The sequence below is a fragment of the Perca fluviatilis genome, chromosome 22 (genome assembly GCF_010015445.1).
Source record: "Perca fluviatilis chromosome 22, GENO_Pfluv_1.0, whole genome shotgun sequence".
NCBI lineage: Eukaryota > Metazoa > Chordata > Actinopteri > Perciformes > Percidae > Perca > Perca fluviatilis.
In genome coordinates, this window is record NC_053133.1 from 11,834,757 (window position 1) to 11,853,857 (window position 19,101).

The window sequence follows — 19,101 nt, forward strand, 5'->3', positions numbered from 1 at the left end:
GGTTATATATATATCTCTGAGCTTAAGTGCGGAATGCATCTTCACATAATTAGCAGCAAAATGTTCCTTTACACTAAGAAATGACTGTATTGTGGAAGACTCTTTATTCAAAAGGCTTTTGTTGATCATAAATACATTTCTCTAACATCACCTCTCTCAGTAGAGCTCATAAATAGGACTGACTATAGGACAGCTTCTATGGGGTCATGAGCTTTTGGCTATGCTGCTCCCCATTTATGGAACTCTCTTCCTGTTTTGCTTTTATGTGATTGTTTGATGCTGTACTGGTTTGATTTTTCTTTTTCTTCTTTAAATGTTTTTTATAAATTTTGTAAGGTGTCCTTGAGTGCCATGAAAGGCGCCTTTAAATAAAATGTATTATTATTATTATTATTATTATAAATGCATCCCACATGCACCTAATGAGCACATGACCTTGGTGCTGGTAGGTTTAGACAAGCTCCTGCAGTCCTCCCCCCATTCAGTCGTTCATTTATTCCCCCAAAGACCACAAGCAGCCAAAACCCCCCAACACACCATGGTCTCTTCTAATGGCATACCTGAAGCAGGAGTGCCATACAAAGATCTCCTATGAGTCTCCCTTTTGACACAAGTACTGAACTGTTAGGTGTGTGTATATGTGTGATGATAAAGTGAACGTGTGACCAACATTGTGAGTGTTTACGCCAGGGTTTTAACGGAGCTGCTTGTGTCTAAGATTTGCCTGGAAATGTCTTTCTTTTTCTCCACTTCATAGCAAAGGCCTAATGTAGTGATTACTAATAGCTTGATTAGAAACACTTCATATTATTGCTTAATCACTTAATGAGGCCGAGAGAGACAACAATGTGTATTCAGAAGCTAGGGACAACACTTAAAGAAAGAAGAAGAAAGCTGTTTCTGCTAGTTGAATAGGGGAAATGCAATAGTCCACAATTGGTAATTAACTCATTTTAATCAGCCAGCAATGGCCCTTAATTAAGTTATTTTTGTGATGTGTGTTCATGTGTGTAAAAACAACTCCAAAATACAGCTTGGACAAATCAACTTCATGTATTGTTAGCATATTCCACATTTGGTGTTAGACCCTAATCAATATTAATAATAAATACACAAAAACATGAAATAGAATTAGACAATCTATACTGTTAAGCAAATGAGGCCACTCTTACACACACATAACCCCACTGTAATGGTGAGGCAGAGTGGTGGAGCCATCGCAGAGGTGCAGTTTCTCTAATGGCTGCAGGATACTGGCTCCAAGAAATCCCAGTATGTGTTGAAATTAATGGGAACCTCCTCCAACTTCTCTCTCAAAATACAAAGTAATTATTTATTTTTTCCACTAGTAATTCAGGTCTTATCTACATCTGCCAATGTGTGTCACAGTGGGAATTGTGAGATCATTGTTCCATGATAATGAGGCTCAAAGACAAAAATGCTTTGGGGGGGTGTTTGCTTGATTGACAGGTGCCTGTCATAGGCAGCCCTGGAGCTTTCTGCTGGTTCATCCCACCTCAACTTTAAAATTATGGTGAGTTGTAAACCTAAATTACCCCCACCCCCCTCCGTTAAGACATCCCTTGGGTGATGTCGATGGCATGATGTCCATGATTCTAGCACATTAGTTACATGAGATACAGTGTAGTGGCAGGCGCATCCAGCTGAATCTCTCTTTTGGTCACACCAACATACACATGCTGCACCCTGCACTCACCAGCAGATTTGTTTAGGGTTAAGTTCATCTTTCCCTGTTAAACATAGTGCTTTATAATTTCTCTTTCATAGTCCTTATTCAGCTCCAGAAAAGGTTGCTCTGGAAACGTTTGACGAGTCCATATCATCCCGATGGATAAAGTCCAGAGGTTTTATCATGCCATGTTGGAGTTCCCTGGAACAAATAGTATGCTGTTAGACATCTAGGATATACAACTGTACAATATAATTACATATATAACTAAACAGCTAATTCAAATCTATGTCACTAATGACTCATACAATCAATTAATATTTGTTATTATGGTTAAGACTACATAATACAAACAGCCAAGCATTATTATGCATTCTAGACTGATTAAATCATGTAAAACAACCCAATTTCCTAACAAACAGAGTACAGAGTACAGAGAACAATAAGCTGACTGATAAAATATGCATGTTCTGCAACTTCAGAATACAGCATGAATCATGTTTTCCCTTATCCTTACCCTGACATCTGTTACACAACAGCTACAGAGGGTAACACTAAAATGGAGTCTTTGTGTCCACTCTCTCTTCTCCTGTCTCTTTCACACTGCTCTGCTACATTCGTCGTGTCCCTGGAGATGCGATGTTATGAGCGAAGCTTGAAGAAACAGTAGGGGTTGTGCAACAATGTCCACCCTGGAGCAGAGATTCCTAAGCCACTGACATCTTTACAATGACATCATGTTTCTCCCAAGTTCCAACATCCTAAAACAATGGAGCATACAGTTCTGAAGCTGTACTGTATGACCAATGTACTAGATGATGCTCCTAAAAAAATAAGTTTTAGTTTCATAGACATTTGAGGATAGGCCTACAAATGCCCTGTGAAGAACATGTCAGTGTTTTACACTGTACACTGAGAATATGGGAACGGAGAAATAACAGACGTTATCTCAGAAGGACAGTTAATAAAGGAATATTTTGGTTACGACCTTATCCCTAGCAGGCAAAAATGATCAATGCATGACAACAACTAGGTAAATTATACATGAATAACAAATACAATGTACTCTACTAGAATTGACAACCAGGACTCAATTCTCAAGTGCAAGTAGTGTCTCTGATCACACACGTGCCAGTTTTAGTGGTTTCAGTTTTAGACAGATAACCAAAAAAAAAAGCCAAAAAGGTAAGTATCTAAAGCATTAAGGATCTACAGTTTTACAATTTTCTGTTTAATAAATAACCACCCCACTGTCTATGTCTCAGTCAACAACAAGACATAATCTAACACACCAGCAACCAAACAAAATTCCCACTGGATGTCCTAATATTGAATCTAGCTACAGACAGGGCTTGCTTACAGTTTGAATAAATAATGTACACAAACTGCTGCAGTCTCCAGGCTTGTGTTTTACAAGTCAGCGATGCTCAGCACTGCAAACTCAATCCAAGTAGTTCCCTGGCAACTGGTAAGTAGGTAACAGGGACTTAGATTAATGAAAAAGTCATCAAAACTGTCATAGTATGTCACAAAACAATTCATAAAAAAGTCATAGTAGCGAGAGCTGAGCCCGGGGGGGAACGTAATTAATTGGGAGACAGTTTGGGACAACATTTCCCACTGTTCCAAGAACCCAAACCACCAGCAGATCCACTCCAACATATGCCATAGGACATATTGGACGCCTTAGAAGAGATACGTCTCTAAAGGCATTCCTACTCCCTATTGCCTGTTCTGCCAACCTGAACAAACTGGAACTTTCCTGCACATGGTCTGGGAGTGTGAACAGGTGCATGAGTTTTGGAATAAAACAACATCAATAATATCTGACGTGATAGGATATCGACTTCCTACTGACCCGATTGTTTTGTTACTTAATGACGACTCTAAATTACATCTGCTTGGGAGACAAAAGAAAGTTTGGTTAGCCGGCTCAACCGCAACCAAGAAAATGATAGCTCAGCGCTGGCTCCCCCTGGTTCAAGTGTGTTTGTCTGTTCTGTTATGTTATTGTTTAAAATGAAAAAATAAATAAAAAATTGATTAAAAAAAAAAGTAATGTCATAAAATTGTCATAAAATAAGTCATAGTATGCCATATAAAGTCATAATGAAAGTAATTGTTGCTATTTAAACGTCATAAAATGTCATAGCATAGTATGCCATAACAGAATTCATAATGTAGTATAGTGTGGCGAAAATGTCACAGAACGTCATAGTGTGCCATAATAAAATCATAGTATTTCATAAAAAAATATAATAAATCCTAAAAAGTCCAAGAATAGTTAGCTATTAAAAAGTCATAAAAAAGTCATAGTATAGTATGTTACAAAAAGTCCTAATAAAAATTCACAATATAGTATGCCATAAAATGTCCACAAAAAAAGTCTGAAACAATCACAATCTTTATAATGTGTGTTGGAAAGATAATCTGAGCAGATGCTGAGATATTTCCCACATACTATTGCTTCACAGAAAGATCTCTGTTTTAAGCCCTGACAAAATTCCTTTACTGCTGTGTCATATGGGTGTTATCAGGGATTCTATCTGTCGTCCAATCCCCTTTGACTCAGCCACAGCTACAATCGTACGAGGGGTAAAGCTTTAGTGTGGGAGTGTGTGTGTGTCTCCTGTGTCTCCTCCACTCCTACAACCTATTGCCAACTGTCTGTGTGTGTGTGTGTGTGTGTGTGTGTGTGTGTGTGTGTGTGTGTGTGGTATAGTCATACTGGGCCTCTCTGACCATGTATTGTGCATTGTATAAAATAAAATGATGTGCTAAAGTTTAGAGAGACTGGGAGTGAGATTTATGCATTGTGTGTACGCCTTAAGAGATGTCTTGGCCCTTCATGTGATTTTGTGTTTGTGCTTTCTGACTAGTGTAATAAACCCGTCTGAGTGTGCATTTGTAATTGCCCATTTCCAATATTGCATGGAGGAGTGAACAAAACACAGGGGGTTTTAGCTCCTTAACACGAGCTGAAAATCACGCTCTTGTGCCCTCAGAGCCTATCTCCTTTACTTCTCCTCTTTTTCATCTGCTGGGTGAAATGAATACACCAGCGGAGAGGCCAAATGCGGCGAGGCTGCAAGCTAATAGGTTGTGTGTATGATAAATTAACTTTGGCTAACCCAGACATAAGGGAACAGGCAATAAAAAGCACACACACACTCCACCTGACAGTTTGTGTATGGAAGCTTTGTGCCTCTCATGCTGATCATTAAAGGATTCCAACCTGACTCAAAATAGCAGCCTGGTTCAGTTGGACAATGATGAATAATAACCCACTGTGTCTGATGCTAACAATTAATGGGGCAAATTTCTAGGTAATGAAACAACAGCTGTGCATTAAGGAGCATTAGCATGCCCATTTATTAAATGAACACTGTCGTTGTGTTACTTCTATCCCTTCCTTCCTGTCTTCCATTGCTTTCCGTCTCTCCTTCCCTCACTTCCTGCTGACGTGGAAGTTGGAAACCTGAATCTTGTCGTTCTGCTTTTTGCTGTCGGGAGGAGAAACCAGTGCATCAGTGCAACAGCTCTACTCAGCAGCATAAGGATTTTCACAACAGTGAATATCGCTATCTCACAACATCATCTGAGGCCAGGGGACCTGGCTTAGCTCTTAAACTGTCTGCTTCTTAGCCTATCAACACTGACTGGCAGAAATGTTGGAGCAGACTAAGCTAAAGCAGCGTTCAGCACACCCAAAAAAAACATATTGGCAGCATATCTTCATACAATCTTTATAGACAAGTGAAATAAGTACTTTTTATGTGATTTGACAGGAGCTGAATCCAGGGGGAACTGATTCAAATGAGGAAAATAATTAGGCTGTTTGAGAAAAGAGAAGTGTGTAGCATCTCTATTGGTGATGCAAGTGAAACAGCCTAATTTTCCACCACCTACATCCACTCTGCTTATTGCAAGTGGTGCTAGTGAGGTAGGCTTCATTTCTACAAGCATACCGACAGCTATAAAGCTGACGAACACACACACACACACACACACACACACACACACACACACACACACACACACACACACACACACACACACACACACACACACACACACACAAAAGACCTACGCTTGTGCCTGTAGGCTGCGGAGGAAGTTGTCAATGTGATCCTGTGGCATGTCCCCGTCCAGGTGAGCCAGGTAGGTATAGAGTTGGCCAAAGGTGTTGAACGGGATACTAGCAGCGCCACCCTCGTCATCCTCTGTCAGGATCTCACAGGCAAACTTCAGAGAACTCACAAGGGTCTGAGAAAGTATTTCCAGAGACATAGAGGCAATGGGATTGTGTAAAAAACAACAGACACACGTCAAAAAACATACCTTCAGCATTTAAGGACGATCACACACTAGCTCACGGACAGTTTAAAAAAAAAAAAAGCCTAATCAGTGTAGAACATGACTGCCCTCATGTGGTTAAACAGCCTCATACACAGCAGCATCCTTCCCGAGTACATAATGTTGTTCATGCTGAGCTGCATTTGCTTCTGCATATTCTAAGCCATCACCTGCAAAGTTCATCTTCTAGAAATTCTTTAATCTGTCTCTACTGCTCTATCTGCAACTTTGAAGCAAAACCATTGGCTTAAAGGCACTGCAAAGATTCAAGCAGTCAGAGAAGGATTTATCTCTGGAGCCTGGGGAGCTTGATGGGGAACTCTGGATCACAGATTTCTGGATCTAGTCTAAAGACTAGAAGACTAGACTGTGAGACGAACAAAAAAAAAGACTCTTCTACGATCTCCAGCTGTGCTCTGCCTCACAGTAGGGTTTTAAGGCTCCAAGGAAGTGGTATAAAGTGATGTTAGCATGTATATCTGGCCTTGTGTAACATCTCACCCCTCCCAGAGCACTGCAGCCCAGGGCGAAAAACTCCATCCAGTTAATGTCTGAGCCAAAGCTTCCCAGCGACAGCAGGGTCTCCAGCTGATCCATGGGTAGACACAGACCCTTCCATTTCTTCTGCAGTTCCTCCTTGCTGCATGTTTCCCTGGGGGACAGCTATGATTGGGTGGAGGAAGTGGAGGGTTAGTAGAGATTAGAAGAAAAAATTAGGTTATCTACTTTACCAGATGACTGTAAAAAAAATCACGAGTAATTATTCAGTATTATTTGTTGTAATAAACTGCTGTTGTGGATCCGGGGAATCAGGCAGCCATGCATACAGAATGTAGCATGCACAGGACAACAATATTAAGCAAACAATTATGTGATCAGTTTAATGGAGTGTGGTCCTGCTGTAAAGTAAAGTACCTGTTTATGGAGAATCTTCAGTAGACCTGGAGACAGCCCAGTGTCTGTCTTCTGGGTGGCAACATTCATCTCCAGTCTGTCCTTGACGGGCAGACACTCTCCTTTAGACAGCGCACTGAAGTAACTGGAACACACACACACACACACACACACAGTATATATGTAAACACTGTGCTTAGCTTCCCTCTGCTTGTCACTCATCTCCACTGCTTCCTAAGCATGCCAATCAAATAAAGTGATAGAAGCAGACTATGTAAAATAAAGCATACATTGGCATTAGTCCAATTGAATAAGTTCTCACGAGGGCCTTTAGTTGAATAAATCATGTGTTGTAATTTTCCTTGTCTGAAGTTTACCAATATTCTTACTGTGCTAAAGGGCATAGGGTAGCTTATCTTACTTCACAGTTTAAATACTGTTTGCTGTGAATTTAGAGGTAGCATGACTTTCAGCATCCCTGAGAGGCAACAGAGCCTGGTGTTACTTTAATAGCATATAAACATCTTGTAACCCAGGAGACATTTGAATTGTTTTTGTTTCACCATATGGTTCACTTTATTGCCTTTTGCTGTAAACCCTGCCAAGATAATAACAGATGATATGATAGTCCTTTGGGGTAAAAAAAAAAAAAGAGTCATATATTTAAATTTCATCCAGTACTTTAAAGCGCCTTTTCTTTGTTGGAAAAAAAAGGCAGATAACCGCTGCAGTAACAGAAGCCCCTGGGATCCAATTACAACCAGTCAATGTAAAGATGAGAGATGCAAAGGTGAAAAGGGCCTGCCTTTTCATAGAGTGATGCTGCCTGGAGACACTGTTTATGGGATCGTTTAAGAGATCAAGATATATAAAACATAATAACATGTACCCTCTACCACCACTGACAGAGATTAAAACTTACGCTGCAGACCAGAGCAGCAAATCCTTGGGCTGTGTACGGATGGCTGCCTTAGTGAAGTTTTTGAGGATGTCTGGCAGCTGGGGAGGGATGTGGATTTGCTGGGCACAGTACATCGTGTCTGGAAGAGGCATGGCTGCAATCTAAAACAACTGCAATATAGTCCAATTAGCAGATAAGATCTAGCAGATAGCAGATGTAAGAGAAAAAAAAGTGGCAGCTCACTGGGCTGGCCACTTAAAACTAGCTAGTGACAATAACCACCCCATTAACATAAAACTTAAATTCTGGTAATTTTGACTTAGTAAGTTTAAGAGGAATAAGGAGGTAGCTACATGTTTCATGAGATACAGTACAAGCCCCAACAAGCTACATATAGGGCTATGTGTATCTTTTTATTATACCAAACTATGATACAAAATAGAACTGTATGATAAAAGGAGCCATGTTGGAGAAGATCCCGCAATGAATACAGTTGTTATCATCGATTAGGCAAAGTTCCTTAAATGAGAAATACAGCAAGAAAGTAAAAGGCCGAGAATAAATGTCTGAATCATCTGAACCTGGCATTAGCCACCCGAAAAATTTAGCTAAGTTAACGTTAGCATTTTACAGTAAATTACAGAAGCTGCTCTGTAACAGGCGAATAAACAAACAGCTTAAGAATGTTAGAAACAAGAAACCTTAGTTAACGTTAAATGTAGCTAGCTAGCTAGCTGTTAATACATGAACGTTCCTTAACGTAAAATGGCCTCTTTTAGTCATAGCTAACTAGGTCACCGTCCAGTTAGCTAAATTGGCAAATATTGGCATAAAGCCAAAAGGCATTTCTGACTAATTTGATCTGTCAGAATATCTTGAGTTTTACTAAATGTAACGTCAACGTTACCTGGATTGTTGAACAATGAATGCAGACAAAAGTGCGGAAAGATTGGCTAAAATATCAGTGGTGGCTGGCTCAAATAAAGTAAATGTAGCAGTTGATGTATGGGATGTATTAAGAGAACGGTTGTTGTGTACAACGTCGCATAGCAACAGCGTTCTTCTTCTGTTTTCAAGGGGAGCTGTGACGCTGCGTGAAGCGCACTACCGCCTCCTTCTGCTAAGGAGAGGAGAGGACAAAGGATATTTCACTTGACAAGCTGGTTGACATATAAAATAATTACGAAATAATTTTACTTCTAATTATTCTAAGAATAATCAAAACACTTACTTATATTACCACTTATGACATAGGTATTGATGCATCATGTCCCCAAGAAACAGAGATCCTGTTTTATCCGGAACAACTTAAAAATGTGTCTTGTTGGGGCGGCCCGTAGCTCACCCAGTGGGAGCGTTCGCCCCATGTTGGCTGAGTCCTGCAGCGGCGAGGGTTCGGGTCCGACCTGCTGCCCTTTGCTGTGTGTCACCCCCATCTCTCTCCCCCTTTCATGTCTATCCACTGTCACTATAATAAAGTGAAAACGCCCCCAAAAAATAATGAAAAAATAATAAAATAATGTGTCTTGTGAGGTTGACACTCTTTCAAACAGGTTACTTTCCAGGGAATTGTAATGGATACAGGGCCTGATATGATAATTGTTACCATAGAAGTGGTAAAACTGCTGCACCTTAAATGTATCTTCATCATAGACTGTATAAAACTAGATCTTCATTGTCAGATTAAAGTTACAACTGTCCAAAACCAGGTGATTTGCACATTCGGACAAACATATAATGACATACACCATTCTGTGTCAACACACACATTTATTGAAGTGATGCCATAGCAAAACATCATATTGAAGATTTTATTATTAAACAGCTTCTTGAAAATACAGGTTAACACAGACTGTGATTAGAAAATAATAGTACAACAAACAGTATTTGGTAACGGAACAGATATGGACAATTAAAAAAAATAAGCAGAATATCACCTCTACCACCCCCGACAGTCAAAATAAGTCAGAAACTATGATAGACCACAGAAACAAATCCATACTTGTGCAATAGGCACACATGCACATTCACACAATCACTGTCAGGTCATATACGCTGGCAAGTGCAAATTTATTTGAGCACATGTATAAGATGCGTCGGTAGAATCTGCTTGTGAAATCCCTTTCAGATTCAACTAACTTAACATTTAATGGGAGCCATGTAATACAAACAGCACAGCGTTTCCTCTCGCTCTCTCAAGTTCTTACATTGCGGAAAACTAAATGTGTCTAAAAAGTCATTATTAAACAATGATAAGGATGGACTCTAGCAAAAACAACACAGGTTATGTGGACTATCCCAAGGTCCTAGTCCCCTTTTACCCCTCCCGAATGTCATCTCTTTCTCCACTTGGTACAAAAATAAAACTGTGCTTCCCCAAAACCCACCCTGGACACTCTCCTGTACCTATAAAACTTTCTAGGGTCAGATAATACTCCCCATTGACATCTTTCAGGCAGGGATTACACTGTTCCTGACCAACTATTACCTCATAAGCTTCTTTCCCTTTACCTTATCATACCCTTCCCTGGACGAGACTTTGGCCAAGTCATCATTTGACAGGCGTTCAAGTGCAGTTATGCGATTGACAGAGTTTGTGTAAAACAATGGAACCAACTGCTCTGTCCACCTCAAAGCACAAAAACACATCGATCTTGCAAAACATTCAGACAAAAGCAATGCCTCACAGATAACGATTTGGAAGTGACCCAGCTCTGTCCATGGCTGGCATTCCCAAAAGCATTATAGCGCTACAGATTAAGAGTGTGCAGGCAGCATTTGGAGACAATGCAAATAGGAAAACTTACATTTGAAATTATACAAACCCTATTTATAACCATTCCACACAGTCAACCGTCTACTACATTTATTCAGAGTTACTGAGTAATAATGAGACCAAAGTAATGTAATTGAATTGTTTAATCTAATAGGAACACTTTAACGTAGGAACCTTTTGGTATCAACCGACAGGTCATATTGGCTCAGGAATTGGCAATTTGGAATCAAATTGAAATGGAATTAACTCAGCGGACAATACACACCAATGTATGATGGAAAGATAATGCTTGTTGGCGAATGGGATTTGCTTTTTCTCAAAGTTCATTGAGTATATACCTCCCCGTGATTTTAAATGGGTGATCCTGTGTTGCTGTTTTATGGTGGGTTCAATCCCAGCCCTGATGTTTCCCTCAGATTTACATTTTCTTTGTCTTGTAGTTGGATAAAAATTATTATAGCACTTTTATGCTTTTGGGAGACCAGGTCTTTCCCGCTACAAACTCCAAGATGTTAAGTCACAGGGTTCTGGTTTTCCCTTGGTCCTATCTCTTGCCCCGTTTATTACCAGCAGGGGGTTTCTTGAGCTGGAGAAGGGGTGCTGCGCCGAAGCCTGCAGCAGCTGGGTTAGACACGCCAAAGGTCAGGCCGGCCGAGGGGTTTATGCCAGGGTTACTACTGAAGTTAAAGCCTGTGCTGCTGCTGCTACCAAAACCTAGAAGAGCAAGAGACAGGGGATGTGGGACAAAAAAAGAAAGAGGAAAACATAAGAAATGTTAGAGAAAACAAAAGTAGTGGAGCAAATAAAGGATCAAAATAGAGGATGTCCATAAGAAATACACATTCTGTTGTGGACAGATTTTGTCCACTTGTTGTGAAACCCCAAATCCCAAAATGTGTTGGCTAAGCTGGCAGCACACTTAAAAGGCTAACAAAACTATACAAGGATAATGTTGTCGACAAAACAGCAGAGAGGAAACTAGAAAAATGTATTATACAGTAGTATCTGCACATTGCTCAGAGTATCTTGACAATATGTAACAGAAGGCTTGACCAATTGCTTCTGATGACATTTGCACAGAGAAATATCTCAATTAAGGAAGTACACTTGCAAACACAAGCCTACTCTGATTCTATTCTATGGGGGCGGGTGTGAAGGGGGTATACAGTATTATGTACCTGCACTCAGACTGCCTCCTGTGGGCTTACTGGTGGAGAAGGCAAAAGAAGACCCCCCAGTCCCCACCCCACCAAATCCTGGCCCACCACCAAAACCTGTGGGAGAGAGTGACATGGAAGTCAGTTTGGGCTAAGCACACAGCCTACACTAGAAATTAAAACAAGGAGCAGTGGCTCAGGCGTACACAAACACAGGCACCGGCAAACATATTTGGGTAATTATGTGTCAAATCAGATAGACCTATCAGATACAAAAACCTTATGTAGATGCTATCTGAAACCAAAAAATAAAAAGGCAACAAATTGCAACCTTGGCTCACCATACTTACCATTATGGTAAGTATGACAAGCCAATCTGGATCTGTTGTACATTGTTTTGTCTATGCCCCTACAACGTGTCATGTCTCTAGAAGTTAAATTTCTGAAGCGTGTGAAAATGACAAACTTCCCAGGGGCAAAAAAACTATGCAATTCACAAAATTCAGCGAAAATATTTTTTGGTGTCAAACTGTATATACATAGTTTGCACAAAATCATAAATGTAAACAAAAACTTCTATTTGATTTGACACAGAATGACCCATATGCAAAACAAATGCCACAACCTAATCAATAGAGCACTGCCCAGAGCTTAACTTCTGACTGGAGACTGCAGATCATGGCAAAGCAAGGGCCAAAGGGAGAAAAACGTCATGAAAAAGATTTGACCAAACACACCAACTACAAGAGAACACACCGACTTGGTGTGCGTTCAGACCACTTGCTCCCACACCGCCAAGTTACTTTTAACTGGCTGTTGTGGCCAAGTGGATTTGCCGGTTGACATCCAAAGGTGTTTTAGCTACATGGTACATGCAGAACATTATTTTAGTATAACAGACTGCTTAGTTTTGGCCAAATGTCTCCTCACTAAAGGAAAATCATCATCCATCTTGTCACGTCAAAGATACAGTGACCGCTCAGTTTTCTTGTGGTGTGAACGCACTTGACCTCTTGTGCAAGAAAGAACAGAGGAGAAAATGCATTGCCAAGCTTTAGCTGCACCACTCTCTCACACATGCACACTGCCTACCAATACTTTCATACAGGAGAACACAAAGACCAAAAAAAGAAGAAGCTATAAGACATTAGGGGAAGGGTACTCTGTGTAAGGATAGGGCAAAACAAGAAGGAATATTCTTTTTTTTTTTTTTTTTTTTTTTTTTTTTAAAAAGGCAGAGGTAATACCTCCAAGGGTAGAAGAGCCCAAGCTAGTGCCCACTGCCGAGGCAAAGGGGTTTCCGAACCCTGCCCCCAAGGGTGCCTGGGTCCCTAAGGCACAGAGAGAGAGAGCATATGCTTTACTCCTCTGAATGTGTGCATGTGTGTGTTTATGTCCATCTCCTTTGACAGAAAAAAGTTGGTAAGAACATTCACTATGACAAGGACATATTATGCATTTGGGGATTTGCACTCCTGTCACATAAAATAAGACTTCCTTCTCACATTGAAAATATGCTTCAAAAAGATTAAAAAAAATCCTAAGCATGTAGGTTTTGAATAACCTTGTTTTTACATGCATCCATGATAAAAACATAATGTCTGCAATAGATTGCATAAGAGTAATCCAACATCGTGGTTGTGTTTGTCAGGACAACACAAGACTGCAGCAGCTAAGTAATACAAATACTACAGTGCAACTGCAAAATTAGAAAATGCACCAAGCTTTTACAAATGCAGTGCACAAATATATGTACTTTATACATATTTACAAAAGGTTTAAACTATAACATAGTAGTACATAGTAGTTGCTGACAAACTGGGGGGGGAAATGCTGCTAGTTCTTTCACTCAGAAACTTGTCTTTTTTTTCCTCTATGCAATTTCTTTTATGTAACCAAATTTTGTAGGCTTCCAATTAGTCTGCATTGTTAATACAACTTCAGTCAAAAAGAAACAAGGACAAACGTTTCTTTGTTTAAAAATGGATTTATTGTCAATTTAATATGCAACTTCACTTACATAAAACACAAACAAACAAAGTTTATAACAGAATTGATTGTTAATTGCTAACTGCTACTGCATTTGACAAGTTTCCAAATTTTCAAGATTTCTGAGAGTGAATGAACTAGCATACGGCAAAAAAATGCATCACACAATTATTGAATAAAGCTTAAAAGGCACACTATTATATATTAAATATACTGTATTAACAGGCATTGGTTATATACGTTTTAAACATTCATCTACAAGTAAAAGCACTCGAGATTTAGATAAGAAATGTGAATTTGGCATCTACGGCTGCCTCTCAGTGTAAACTGGTCAAGATAAAAGGAAACTCAGTGATATGTTACAGTTTGCCTGTCAAAGTCAATGTGGTCAAGTTTCGTGGTTTGTGTCTGAACACTTTTCACCAGTGACATAACAGCCAGATTTTTGGTGGTTGTTTTTCTAAAACACAAAAGCTGCACCTTGGATAAATCTACACATGATTATAAGCTACAAACACACTTTGTTGGATCAAGTCTGATAAGAGATTCAGTCTAGTTAAACATTAGCAGATCACAAAGACCCCCCAAAAACACAACCTGCAATAGCAGTACCTCCTGGAAGCCACACACAGAAAGCATAATTAAGCATATGAGAAATGGTCAAAAGGAAAATGATTAAGAGAGAATAAGAACATTCAAAAACAGTCAACAGCCAACAAAAGGACCAGAGTGATTTTCTGGAGGTCGACTAATCGGGCTGGTTTAAGAGAACTGCTGTGCTGATGCTCGACATCACACAGGAAAAATAAGATACCATACTATAAAAACAATATTCTGAATCATTGAATTTCAGAATAACTCATGTTGAGTTGAGCACTGTAGGCAAATTGTGGTGCTAGAATTGATGCACCCCCCCAAAAAAAAATCTCATGTTAATTCCTTCATTAAAAAAAAGAAAGAAGAAAAAAAGGGATTACTCCTGCTGTTGTAATGCCTTTCAAGAAAATACAACAGTCAGCATTTGCATACATATTACTGACAGATATTGAGAAGATACCCAACATACAGGAATACGGTGGCTAAATACCAACTATCACCACTTAGGTTCAAACAGCTTTGACAGACCAATAATTATTACATAATTTAATAGTCATTATTGTGCCAAGTATGCCTGCAGAGATGTGGAAGACAATATGTTAAGGTGTATGCTAAATTACACAAAAGTCTGGACAACTTGGGAATCTAGCTAACTTTAAAAACGAACTTCTGCTCAGCCCCAAAACTGTATTTCAATCCTACAAAAAGTTTAGAGTTGTTTAACAGAGGACTGGAATGTCCAAAGCAGCGGTTTCTCTCTTAACATGCAGCGGCTCCATCAAGACAGAATCCACTAGGTTGGGTTCACCCGAGCACCACTGCAACTAGCAGCAAGAGAGTGAACTGACCAGTTAATATCAGAACACATTAAATAACAGGTTTGTCTTCAATCTTTAGAGTGCCAAAAATGCTATGCTCTCACCAGTATCTCAATCAATATAACTCAATATCAAGCAGGACTATCCTTTCACCATAAAATGGTGAGAAATAACATCCCGCGCAATAAAGACACGTGGACACTACACAATCTGACCACACTGATCTGTCTGTTTTGTTTGGCACTAATGTATCCTGCTGGTACTGAAGGACCAGTGTGAGCAACAAAAATCATTCTTCTCTAAGGAACTACCAAACAAACTAGACTCAAACTAAATCAAACTAACAAGAAAGTAGTAGTATTTTCTACACAAGTTTCTCAAGAAAACTTGTCACGGCAAAAGGTCCATACAAAGTACCAACATCTTGGATAAAATACCTGAAATTACAACTTGTTAACAGTACTTTTACTCTACATTTGCGTTCAATTGAACTGAATGTGAAATGATCTGTCCCTGTTACGCTGACAGTAGCCCTTAGGTGAAACAGCTTAAATCAAGTAACAGCAGTATGGCCTCACACAACCACACCAACCAAATCCAGTATTGAACAGTGAGTAAATGCGGATTAGTTTTGCAACTGTTGAATATCAATTTTGTAAATTAATCTTCAAATATAAATGAGGGCTCTTCGTTCACAACACTTGTATACAAACACTGAGCACGCCCGTTCATTTAGGCCATCAATAAGTGACAAAGACTGGGACCATTTCAGCAGCCTCTCTTCCACTTTAAGACAGAGTAAGTGCAGTAATGGAAAGATAATCTTAGTTTTAATGAACAGTTCAGGTAATTAAAAAACTTCTATTTTCAGTCCTGAGTCTTTTGGCAACTTCCACCTTACGTCCATTGAGGCACACATCTGATTAAGTTTCTCGCCGACACAATCAACCCAACGCTGACAAGTATATGGGTCAAACAAGAATCTGGCTGAAGTAAGCGCCTGGTTAGTGTTGTAAGGGCTGGGATACTGGCCACCTGCCACTATGCCATTCCAATTACAGACTAAGTTATACACATAAAACAAAAAATAAATAGGTAAATAAATAGTGAAGAGACCAAGACAACCACTTCTGAGTAGGCTTATTCTATGAAATGACTGAGTCAAATACTAGTAAATAACCACTATTTGGAAAGAGGGATGGGAACTTTGCTGAATATTATCACTGATATTCTAAAAAAAACAAATGCAATCTTGTAACATAGTACCCAACTCTGGGGGTTAACAGGCTTGCAAAGTTATACCTTATAATAAATAATTCACAGCGCAATGCAGCCTTTTTTGACAGCTAGCAAACCCAGAGAACACAGTTACAATAAACAAATGATCAAACAAAATGATCAGGAACTGATTTGGCTTTATATGAAATAAAAAAAAAAATGGAAAGCAACACACAACAAATCTTCAGCAGGCACCAAGGTAGTGTGCACTTCTACCACACAAGTGGATTTGACCTACTGTGGCAATAGGGCTTGATTATGAAGGGCTTTTATCTGCAAATTAGGGTTAAGCAATGGATTGTAAAACATTCCTTTCCCTACTTGGCACATACTTAAAAAGGCTAGATGCTTATTCAGAATAGCTACTGCATGTCCTGCTAAGCGACCAAAGGTATTTGAATGTTCCAATATTATAACACTGAAAAATAAGCCACATTCATTGTCTGGGTAACAATTGGTGATTATTGGATCTGATGACAGTCTGAGCAGATTTGCAGATTTTTTGTGAAAAAGGAGGCAGCAGAAATTTGCAAATGAAGCCAGACTGGAGCTGAAGTTTCTATAATTTGCCATGTGAGAATTTTCAAACCATGCTGCCCAAACCCATCCAATTAAAATATTGCTTTTAAACGTTTGAATTACGTCTTAAGTACACTTTACAAGAAAGAAAAATACAGGAGAAACATGCCAATATAGAGTAGCTTAGTTTGTTTGTTCATAGTGAATGAGTGCCCTGATATGCCAATAAAATGGCCTACAAAACAAAGCCTACAAAAAAGGCCGAACATTTGTTTAACACCTCTGAGATGTGGCAACAACCATTATGGACACTTTTGCACACCAGTGACACCAATCTGTGTGTAAGCTGTATGTGTAATCACCTGTCTGCTTGTCCTGGATATTAATACTGTGTAGAACAACTTTTAGAAATATTTATGATTTTACTTGCAGAATATGGAAAGAATTTCACATGTGGTATGATGGTTAACATTTAAGGAATATAACTTTTTTTTTTTATTATTAAATAGAACTTGCTTTTTTGAATACAAGTTGATTTAGGCCTTTAGTTTAATTATTTAGAGTGTGGTTGCCTTAAAATGGGTCTTAGCCTAAACTGTGCCTACTATCAGAAAGACCCTGAACAAGAGAAGCTCCATGCTTCAATAAACAATGGTCATACAATCTTTTTTATAAATTGTTCTTTAAAATGTTCAACATTCCTGTATTTGTAGTTTAGTAAATAATCAATTGGAGCTTCCCTACATCAAAAAGACTTCTTAACAGTTGGACTGAAGAGAGTAGGAGCTACATTATAATACATTTATACACCAACTGACCACTATATATATATATATATATATATATATATATATATATATATATATATATATATATATATATATATATATATATATATATATATATATATATATATATATATATATATATATATATATAAAAACAGAACTCTGAATAACTAATTTGCCAAGTAATCAATAAGTGTCTAATGCTTCCAACCCCATCACATAACCTTCACTGAGTAGGCTCATTTCAAGCATCCATTAAATAAAAAACGGAGTCCTAACTCAAATGAAATGTACAAGCTCTAATTATAACTTCAAGATTCATGGGAGTAAAAATTGAGATAGCTGGACTTTCTCTCACATTATATAATTTCTTCAACGTCAGCCTCATATACCTGCTCTAACATAGGGCACAGAGAGAAATTAGGTGAAGTAGGTTATTGTATCCCTAGTATTACTGAAAGTGTTTGTATGACATTCTGTATGACAAGATGGTAAGGCAGCACAAAGGTTTCCTGTCGGAGTTTAGCAACAGATTTCTTATCGCTGCCTGTCTCCGTCTTTCTTTAGCCATTCTTTCGTTAGAGAAAGTACAGACACAATAGCTTGGCACCAGCTAAGGTTTTTTTTTAATATTTTTTTTATTATTTCTAATCATCCTCTCTGTCCCCTCTTGACCTTTCCACTCCCACGCCTCATTGCCTCATTTTAAAAGTTACTTATCCTGTCCTCTCCAAAACATTTCTCTCCTCTCCCTCCTTTATGAGGAGGTGAGAAGAGGAAAACTTTCTAGAACTTGTAGGCAGTCAGACCTGGAGTAGGCTGTTGTTGCTGGGTCAAGGTGGCTGCCATGGCAACCGCTGCAGCGTTGGGCACACTGGAGAATGGGGCAGGCCCAGTCGTGACTCGCGGCGTACTCTGCCACTTCCTGTTGGATGCCCGTTTGGACTCAAAGACGTCTGTCGAGTCTTCCAGGAAAGACCGACGGTAGGAAAGGTACTGGTGCTTCAAGATCTGTGATAGCAGACGTATACAAAGGGAAAGACAAAGAAAAGAATGGAATTAACATATTGTTCACAAATTGTAATTATAAATTTGCTTAGACAACTTACAATTTGCTCTGGACAATGTGGACATCATTTTGTTAATAATAACGTGATCATATTATTACAATACTTATGCTTGAGAAATGCCTTATCACACAGCCTTGTGTTGGGTTCACACTGACCGATTGTGTTGTATTATTTGCGCGAGTTTGATTGCAGGATCATTGTGCTTACTTGCGCCAGTGCAGAGCTGTAGGCAACAAAGTTTCTTTCCGTCATCAACCACGGCCAAAAT

The 19,101-nt window shown here is 39.1% G+C and overlaps 2 protein-coding genes across 6 annotated transcripts in view; both read right to left on the bottom strand.

Annotated features, from left to right (window-relative positions):
- Positions 1 to 981: 981 nt before the first annotated feature.
- On the bottom strand, positions 982 to 8,883 carry ropn1l (rhophilin associated tail protein 1-like). Of its 3 annotated transcripts, none has more exons than XM_039789608.1 (6): positions 8,749 to 8,865; positions 7,863 to 7,980; positions 6,962 to 7,085; positions 6,548 to 6,709; positions 5,781 to 5,956; positions 982 to 1,891 (listed from the first exon to the last, which is right to left on the bottom strand). In XM_039789608.1, exons 2-6 carry the CDS (start codon positions 7,973 to 7,975, stop codon positions 1,792 to 1,794), a joined length of 675 nt encoding a protein of 224 aa, XP_039645542.1. In that variant the 5' UTR covers positions 7,976 to 7,980; positions 8,749 to 8,865; the 3' UTR covers positions 982 to 1,791. The 3 variants fall into 3 exon arrangements, with proteins under 3 accessions (XP_039645542.1, XP_039645541.1, XP_039645543.1); XM_039789607.1 differs by having other exon boundaries at positions 986 to 1,891; positions 7,863 to 8,011; positions 8,749 to 8,883; XM_039789609.1 differs by lacking the exon at positions 982 to 1,891 and adding an exon at positions 5,036 to 5,193 and having other exon boundaries at positions 7,863 to 8,011; positions 8,749 to 8,883.
- A 755-nt stretch (positions 8,884 to 9,638) lies between these two features.
- The window catches only part of nup58 (nucleoporin 58), a 20,343-nt gene continuing 10,880 nt past the window's right edge, over positions 9,639 to 19,101 (bottom strand). The window contains exons 11-14 of one of the 3 annotated variants that reach the window (XM_039789610.1): positions 18,573 to 18,774; positions 13,022 to 13,105; positions 11,796 to 11,891; positions 9,639 to 11,331 (exon numbers count right to left, since the gene is read on the bottom strand). In XM_039789610.1, the coding sequence (XP_039645544.1) occupies positions 11,162 to 11,331; positions 11,796 to 11,891; positions 13,022 to 13,105; positions 18,573 to 18,774 (552 nt within the window). In that variant the 3' untranslated portion in view covers positions 9,639 to 11,161. The remainder of the gene's footprint in view (positions 11,332 to 11,795; positions 11,892 to 13,021; positions 13,106 to 18,572; positions 18,775 to 19,101) is intronic. The other 2 variants (XM_039789611.1, XM_039789612.1) reach the window with 2 other exon arrangements.